Source organism: Haliotis asinina, chromosome 2 (assembly GCF_037392515.1).
Source record: "Haliotis asinina isolate JCU_RB_2024 chromosome 2, JCU_Hal_asi_v2, whole genome shotgun sequence".
Lineage (NCBI taxonomy): Eukaryota > Metazoa > Mollusca > Gastropoda > Lepetellida > Haliotidae > Haliotis > Haliotis asinina.
The window spans coordinates 6,983,951-6,993,379 of record NC_090281.1 but is presented as its reverse complement, the minus strand read 5'-3'; the positions used below and the strand labels follow the sequence as shown (position 1 = coordinate 6,993,379).

The following is a 9,429-nucleotide window of genomic DNA, read 5'->3' as shown; positions in this document are numbered from 1 at the left end:
GATCCATTTTTCATTAGCAATAAAGATACCGCTGATAATTTACGGAAGCGTATTAGGGCCACGGTGAAAAATGTTTTTGGTGTCACTATCTCCTACGCAGGACTTAATATCTCCTACGTAGGACTTATTATCCCTTACGTAGGACTTACTATCTCCTACGGAGGAGTTAGTATCTCCTACGTAGGACTTACTTTCTCCTACGTAGGAATTAGTATCTCCTACGTAGGACTTAGTATTTCCTACGTAGGACTTATTATCTCCTACGTAGAACTTATTATCTCCTACGTAGAACTTATTATCTCCTACGTAGGATTTATTATCTCCTACGTAGGACTTACTATTTCCTACGTAGGACTTACTATCACCTACGTAGGACTTATTATCTCCTACATAGGACTCACTATCTCCTACGTAGGACTTACTATCACCTAGGACTTACTATCACGTAGGACTTACTATCACCTACGTAGGACTTATTATCTCCTACGGAGGAGTTAGTATCTCCTACGTAGGACTTACTATATCCTACGGAGGAGTTAGTATCTCCTACGTAGGACTTACTATCTAATAGTAAGATAGTAAGTCCTACGTAGGAAATACTAAGGAGATAGTAAGTCCTACGTAGGAGATAGTGACACCCAAAAAATTTTCACCGTGGCCTTAATACGCTGCCGTAATAATTCAGCTTCAGAGCAGTATCAATATATATATATATATATATATATATATATATATATATATATATAGTGCAGAAACTGTTACGCAGTGACATTTCCTACATCTGGAGGGTGGGGGGGGGAGTTGGGGGGGAGTGGGGGTAGTAGCGGGAAGGCTTTAGTTAATACATCCGTGAACACAGTACATTGTGATGGACAGGCTGGCACTTGGCCGCGCTCTAGCTCTCCTGGTGCGAGCGTCACTGTTACAAGGTAAGATAACGCTGAATATATTGAACATATGTATTTCTTTACTGGTTTTATCATTGAGCAAAGCGTAGCGGCATTGCTGTGTCTGTGTAGTGAACGTATGGGGATGCTAGATGGATTTTCATGGGGGACCAAGGTACCCAATCCCCACTCTTCACCCGTAAAAGTTTTCCTCAGGAGCATTTCCCCCTGACACTTTGGACTTTATAAATTATGTGCATCACTCTTCTAAAAATTCCTGCGTCCATTGTAGCATTCACATGGACAGTTGTTATGATACAAATATTCTTCAAACTGCTATACTTGCATAAAATTGCACACGGATCTCAAACCTTTTTACAATGAGTGAAACATTCAGGGTACTGTAACACTGTGCCAGAAGTGATCGGGTATCGCTCTAAAGAAACTCCCTTGTATCTAACATGTAGAATAGGCTTTATGATTGTATATGCCATATTTAAGATTGGCTTTCGCTGGCATGAGCAAACCATCCTATTCACATGTCCCCAAACAACAGGCATATCGGTGGAGTGAAGGGTTAAAATATATTTGGAGCTGAAACAAAGGATACTCAGCGGTATCCCAGTAATCAACAGCATGAACATCAATCTGCACAGTGCATGTGTCATCTAAATCACCCACCCGATCCAATTAGTGTCATTTTACGGCAAATTGCTCAGCGTGACAGGTGGGAACATTATATTCAACAACACTGGCATCCACTGATTGCAGACTCCTCATCCAGAACATGTATCATGGCCCATTCTCGCTTTTCATGAAATAACAGCTGACCGCATATATACTTAATGCAAATGGCTCTTAAAACAAATTATGAACACTTTCCATGTTACAACATCACTTTAGCGACATTTTCAGTGCTATACAAATGCTAACCGAAAGTTTTAGATCTCTCGACACTGAAAAGCACTTATGAATCAGCTGACCTTGACCTTCAATCTAAAAATAATCAGCTGACTAAACTTAACATTTATCATGATTCACTTGATCCCATTTATTTGTACATTTAAATTATGCATGTGAGTTATTGTGTGCGGAAGCTCCTTATTTCACCTTGCTCCGAGTAACCTTTTCTGACGTCATCCAGTTACAAACTTGAACCTGACGTCACACGTGCTGTTGTACGGGTTGAATTTCGTATCACAATGCCACTGTTGCCCAGATGAAACTATTTGAAAATGTTATTTCATAAATGAATGGCCTCATGGCCTTGTCGCTGCATATTTGCTGCTTCTAAAATGTGAATACTTTTTCATATTTGGCATCAAACGATCTAGGCTTTATTCGAATCACCTAAAACTGATCGACACATTACCGTTCACGTCATGCCTATTGAGCATGAACGTCAGTGCCATTTTACACTATGTAAGATCTGTGACGATCTGGGTTAGAATTGGTCTTCAGCAAGCCAATGCTTGTGGTAAAAGGCGACAAACGGGATCGGATGGTCGGGTGACTTGGTTTACACGTCGCATTCCATTTGCGTAGATGGATGATCATGCTGTTGCTCACTGGGTTCTCTGGTCCAGGCTCGACTAGTTACAGATCTAGACCGCCGCCATACAGCTGAACTACTGATGAATGCGGCGACAAAACAACAACCATCCAACCTATATCCGAAACATTACCCACTGATATACACAAGATAAATCAGGCATGAAGTCTCTGACAATTGTCATAAACGATTGGTTGAGATAACCTGTAGCGGGTGTCTCATCTTATGAGTGGAGCTATGTATAAATCATACAATAATGCGACACCACATGTAACATGTAGTAGCCACAAAAAGAAACTGTACATTATCAAAATATTACCCCAGCTGTATGATAACAATGTCAAAGGTACATATAAACTTTAAAGGAGGGATCACGAGACCATAACAAGTCAGGGAAATTTCAAATGAAACGTCAATCACAATCGTGATGTCACGAGTCCACAAGCAGGACAGGAGTCAAACGACAATGTCACAAGTTCAATAACGGATATGTCCACCACTGGCATTGAGAACAGCAGTACATCGACGACGCATAGAGCCTGGAAACGGGCATGGAAGGCTTGCGTGATGTCAAGGTCAGATTCTCTCAAGTTCTGTTGCAGGGTCAAGGTCGTTATGGCGGATGAGGAAGACGACATAGACTTCGATCCATGTCATCCCAAAAATGCTCAATCGGGGAGAGATCCGCTGAATTTGCAGGCCAAGAAAGTAAGTCAACGTTGTGGTGTTGCAAGAAATCCATAGCAACCCTTGACGTATGAGGACGGGCATTTTCCTGTTGGAATGTTATCCCAGGGCCATGACGTTGTAGAAAAGGAATTGCCACAGGTCGAAGAATCTGATCCCTGTATCCCGCACCAGTTAAGTTGCCCTGAAAAATTACCAAAGGAGTTCTTTGGTGTGCTTTTATTGCACCCCGAATCATCACGGAACTACCACCAAAGCGATTCTTCTCAAAGACATACGCCGGTGAATAACTTTCTCCCATGCGTCTATACGCACGTTGACGTCCATCACTATGAGAACTGTAAAACCTGGACTCATCTGTGAAAACAACATTTCTCCACCAAAACAAGAGTCTGCGGACATGATTTCGGCACCACACTTGGAGAGCCTGTCGATCCTGTGTCAGGATAGGTCGCATGAAGGGACGTTGTGGTTTGATCCCATGATGACGTAAACGTTGTCGAACTGTGTTGGGGTGAATACGGCGAAGTCCTGGGATGATCCATCACTGCAGTCTGAAACCTGTTGCGAGGATGGGTCACTCTTATCCATCTGTCCTGTCTGTGGCGTTGTCACAGGTGGACGTCCAGGACAAGACCGATCGATGACGTCATTTGTGTTCTGGTAGAGTCTCACCAGTGCAGAAATGGTGTTCCGGTGGCAGTGGAAATGTGCAGCCTTCTGTCGTAGAGACATTCCCCCACGGACCATCCCAATGTCCCCATTACGTAAGCCTTGGCATGCTATGCGTTTCAATAACCGTTTAATGTTTTGACCAGTCGCAAGGACAGGGATTGAGCTTTACAAAGTGACAGTATTGTGTGGCATTCATTTGCTCTGTTTCTCTTTCCCAGAATGCACGTGCTACAACTTGCTGCACATCTCAAGGACAAAACCACTCACGTCACGGAACGTGGCACGTTCATGCATGTTGGATACATGTCACTAATCTCTGAGTTTAAATCCTTATGTGTCTTCAAAGGCTTGATAAATTTAGATTTTAAATTTTTGTATGCGCACTTCCTTTATGTGCCTGGTACCTATCTTCTTGCATTTCCTTCAGAAGCCGGGGTTTCATCTCATGAGTAGAGCTGAGTATAACATGATAAGGCGACATCACACGTAATGTCTGGCTGTGTTTCCCTCAGATTGAAGCTTGGGTTTGGTCTCCTGGGTGGAGCTAAGTATGATATGATAAGACGACATGACATGTAACATGTATCTGGTTGTATTTGTTTTCAGGAGCTACCGCCAGTAAGATCAGGATAGAACCAGGCCATGGCACCAACATGGGGCGTCTTCAAGTGTTTCATGATGAAACTTGGGGAACGGTCTGTGATGATAACTTTGGTAACGTAGATGCCAGAGTTGCCTGCAGAGCTCTTGGAATGGACAGGTGCTTGTGCTCTCTGCGTATGATTTTAATAAATCCAACTGGGGAATGAGTATACATGGACAAACATGTGCCACGACTGCATGGTGAAATAAGCTGAATGGTTTGTTGATGTTTGTATTGCGTTATCCATAACCTCTTATAAGTGAATGAGTGAGTAAGTTGTACGTCGCTTTTAGCAATATTTTTAGCAATATCCAACCGGGGAACAACAGAAATGGGCTCGACACATCGTATCCATGTAAGGGGCGCGAACCCAAATATTACTAAAAGCGGCATAAAACCCAGCTTATCTCACTCACTCAATCACTCATGTGGAAAAGTGTTTTAAACGTGTTTATGACTATAAACAGTTGTCATGTTAAATATAGATCAATGTTTGGATTGACTATTCAACAGTAAATACGCCGTTCCATGGGACTTTGGACCAGGCTCCGGACCAATACTGCTGGATGACCTCGCATGTCATGGCACCGAGGAGAATTTGGACGACTGTCTTCATAATGGTTGGGGAAACCATGAATGTGAACATAGTGAAGACATTGGCGTTATTTGCACTGACGGTAAGGCTTTGGAGGAATGTATACTTCCACCTTCACAACTATTTGCCCGTTTTGCATTGCTCGACGACTTGTTTTTACTTCGTTTTCACACCTTGACTTCGCATATGGAATCCCGCATATGTTTCTGAGTAATCATTTTGCATGCCACTATAGTTTATCTCGACATGTGAATATCCGAGTTAGAACTGGTCTTCAGTAACCTTTGGTTGTCATAAGAGACTGTTTAACGGGATCGGGTGGTTACGATCGCTCACTTGGTTGACACATATCATCGCATCTCAGATGTGTAGATCGATGGTCATGCTGTTCATCACTTGTCTGGTCCAGAATCGATTAGTTACAAACTGTCGCTTGAACATCTCATGCAGTCTGATGAATGCTTCAAGTGTGGCTGATGGAATGTTCTGTGGCGTCCCTGGGTATAGTTAATTGTCACGGATGCTTTAATTTGTGTTAATGAAAACGTGTGTAGTAGTTTCACAGCCTCACAATGTACGCAAACGGTTTAATCGCAATTTACTCACTGAATAAATATGTATTATTGTTTTAGACGAGGTAATGATAACACCCACGAATGTCCCTGTCAGGGTGCCAGAAGGGGACCAAGTCAGTTTCACTTGTGTTGCACTTGGCGATAGGGGTAAACCATTCCAATATCAGTGGTCTATCGGGACACAAACAACATCTCAGCAATCCAGCATTCTGCTGACTGTGGGGAGACACATGTTCCTCAACGACTCTCTGACCTGCAGTCTGATTAGCTCTGATGGGTTAACACTTGGGAGTTCAACAGCGAACATTGATGTACAGTGTAAGTACATCATCCCGAAAGAACACCCGGTGTCATACTTGTTATTTGTACAAAAACACCTTGCAGTTAGAACAAAAACATTTTCCTTATTGCTACCGCATCTACATCACAAACCCCTGTTCTATCGTCATACCTATGCCCATCCCCATCACCAACCTCCATCATTCCACCACCCCCACCTCCACCCCCACCTTAGACCCCACCCCCAGACCGTCACCATATAGCTGGAAACCCACCAACCAGCCATCCAGCCCATCCCCATCCCACCCATTCTCAGTATATCCCCATCCACATCCCTATCCACGTCTGCAACACATCTCCATATCCCCATCGACTCTCCATATCCCCATCGACACTCCATATCCCCATGGACACTCCATATCCCCATCGACACTCCAATAACATAACATTGTACATTTCAGATCCTCCTCCTGCTTTCACAGAAACATCTCATGCTGTCTTTAGCGGCAATGACACGTGCATTTGCAGAGATGGTCTTGGAAATCCTCCAGCAACCCCTACCAAGTGGCGCAAGGTGGGGCCAACATCACGGTGGAATAACTGTACCAGCTGTATGCATGATGTGGATGAGTCGGACTCTGGAGAGTATCTGGTGCTTGTGGAGAACACTCTTGTCAATAATGTAATGAATACCACGAAAACAGGAGTCGGTGTTCAAGTGGTAGATCTGGTGATCATGGGTAAGTATGGACAGAGTGATGGTTGGGTGTTATTTCGGTTTCTTTCAGTTATCTCCTCTTAGTGTGAATGGAACATCATAGGTAATTTGAGATGGACCATTTAATATTCAGGAATAGAGGTCGGGGTAGGGCTTGCCACTTTCCACACAAAATCCTCTTTTCACGACTGTGTTGCAGAAATATAATCAGAGTCAAAACTTATTGTGACGTGGATTCTTTTAATTGGTAAACATGCGACTGACAATTTGGATTTTAAATTTGTGTTTAAAATGGTCACAGAAACACAACAACGCAGTAATTGCTCGAATTGCACGCAATGTGCTAGAACAATACCCTTTTCAGAACAATCATGAATTGGCAGCAGATTTCACAGGGTAAGAGGAAAGAGAACCACGCCTATATGATTTCTTAAATAAGAATTAGAAAAAAAACCTTTAGTCATTGCCCTGGATCAAATTCGACACTCCATGAAAATGACAGATGTATATCTGTGGATATCATGCACGTTGCATATCGCTTAAACGTCCCAGCAATGGTCTGACCTACACAACTCCAACATAGGCGCTAGCAGGTTAGTGGTTACATGTCTTATCCCACCGGGTACCCATTTTCTGCTTATTGAACTGAGGTTAGTTTGAACACAACTCACTGACCTAAGGTGAGACCATGTGTGTTTCGTTGTGGTGCAGGCCTGAAGTCCTGGAAGTCAAGCTTCCAAACACGGTCACGAATTGAAGGATTCTACGCGTTCAACACTGCTTAACTTCACGTGTATGTGAACTGAGTCCTATGCACAGGACCACACGCCACCACAATCAGACCAATATTAACGTCTTATCCATTATCCGAAAGATCCGAAGTTTGTCGCCCTGCGAACACATCGTCAATAAACTGTTGTTGCTCATTCCATTAGATCAGACGCGTTCTTCATATGAACCTTTTTTTCAATCGTTACGAAACCTTCAAACATGTAACACATCTCATTCGAGACAGTAAAAGTGGAACACCGATGTTGTTTCTATGTCCCAAGAATGTTTTGCCTTATACAATCTGAAGTACCAGACACAGTGGTTACATCAAACTGTTGACGATGTTCGTCATGTAACACTGTCGTTTCAGTAATGAAAACAAGAACATTCTCTGCAAAAGTGTCAAATCAATTATGACTGACTTCTAGTAAATTGTGTATTTTGTCTTATTAAAGATAAACTTTCTACGAATCATTTTTTTCTTGACAAAGATGTAGAAATCGCGGAGGGAGTTCCTTTGGCCTGTACCTGTTCACCCATCTGCAAAACGTACATTGTAGGAGGCAGTCTTGGACTTATTATTCTGGTTTTGGTGGGCCTCGTCCTGATAATACTAACCAGACGACATTATCTACCAGCCGGTAAGTGAATATACATGTACAACAATATTCATACAGACAAACTGTGGACTAATTTCCCACGATGGGTGAAGAGTAGCTATAGTCTAGCTAAACATCGTTTACGTGTCACGTAAAGGCCCGGTGTTGGACCATAGCTTACGCCACGAACATATACAACTGTGAATGTGACAAATAATTCTTTCAGTTTGAAAGGAAGCTCCGGTGAGTTTGGAGATTCCGAACTTGAGAAATGTACAGGGACTGTGTGACCGAATTGGGTGTATAATCTGTCACTCGCTTCCGGATCTCCAGACTTCAATAGGACCTCTCTGCAGTCCATTATTAATTCGATGTATGTTAGAATACAGTGATCAATCCCATTCTCTATTATGATCTTGACCCGCGATCCGGGTTAGAAAGGGTGATCGTATCTCATTTGTGTAGAATCGATCATGCTGTAGATCGCCCATGCTGTTCATCACTGGATTGTTGGGTGCACATTCGATACATTATTGTGTGCGGCGATAAGCACGCATGCAACTCTTGTGTGATGTTAATTTTGTTGCTGAGATGCCCAAGTTGCTAATTATGTACTAGAAGTACCTAATCATAAACGACAGTCTTAACTGAAATTCCATATTTGTCTTCAGTAATTTCTCATCGATCAAGGTAAAATCAGACATTATTTGATTGTTTTCAGAAAAGACGCCCCCTGAAGGAGATAAGGTCGAGAATGGCACCAGCCACTATTACCTTCACTGTGTACACGGAGACCAGAAGCACCTTTCTCTGTCCACCTGCGTTAACTCTGACAGCCGTTCCGAACATCCACCCGTGAATGTGAATAAGGACGTCAAACATTGGCAGCCACATGAGACTGTAGATGAATACGCAAATGAGCCGCGTTATACTGAGGTAGAAACGATGGTGGAAGGTCATGACTATGAGATTGTGTAGTAGACCAAGTCGGAAGGAGTACAGACGTTGTAATACATGGAAATGTCTCATGTATTCAAGGATGAAGCCATGCATCCTTGCTATGAGTATGCAAATGCTAGTCATAACATTAAACAAGTAACCTGCCGTTTGTTGTCTTGTCTTCTACACCTGGAGTACTCAGTATTGTACGGACAGGTCTGGAACTACCATTTCCCTTTTGTGTTCGCTTTATGCTCGCAGTTAGATATAGCTTGTTGTAGTGTAGCCAACTTGCCTTGAATGCCGTTGCTTTGCAGGCCTGGGTCCTATCAGTCTGCCATACTAAATTCTCACTTGAAAAGTGGAACCAAATAGTTACCGCGTGATTTCAGGACATATTTTTATTGATTCATAATTTTCTCTACCTCATATATTCGGCGTTGTTGCTAGCTGTTTTGATAATATTTGACATATGTATGGGATTTTTGTGGTCTTACTTGTATGCATCC

General features: G+C 42.7%; 1 protein-coding gene across 1 annotated transcript; it reads left to right on the top strand.

Moving 5' to 3' along the window:
• The first annotated feature begins 865 nt into the window (after positions 1 to 865).
• Positions 866 to 9,086, top strand: LOC137272224 (uncharacterized). The gene is made up of 7 exons (XM_067804583.1): positions 866 to 929; positions 4,408 to 4,561; positions 4,958 to 5,121; positions 5,672 to 5,932; positions 6,355 to 6,633; positions 7,874 to 8,023; positions 8,703 to 9,086. The coding sequence occupies exons 1-7, from the start codon at positions 869 to 871 to the stop codon at positions 8,957 to 8,959; spliced, it is 1,326 nt and encodes a 441-aa protein (XP_067660684.1). The 5' UTR covers positions 866 to 868; the 3' UTR covers positions 8,960 to 9,086.
• Positions 9,087 to 9,429: the final 343 nt, after the last annotated feature.

Coding starts and splice junctions, on each gene's coding strand:
- LOC137272224 (XM_067804583.1), top strand. CDS start 869: ATGGACAGGCTGGCACTTGGCCGCGCTCTAGCTCTCCTGGTGCGAGCG. Junction 4,562..4,957: donor AGAGCTCTTGGAATGGACAG/GTGCTTGTGCTC, acceptor ACTATTCAACAG/TAAATACGCCGTTCCATGGG. Junction 8,024..8,702: donor ACGACATTATCTACCAGCCG/GTAAGTGAATAT, acceptor GATTGTTTTCAG/AAAAGACGCCCCCTGAAGGA.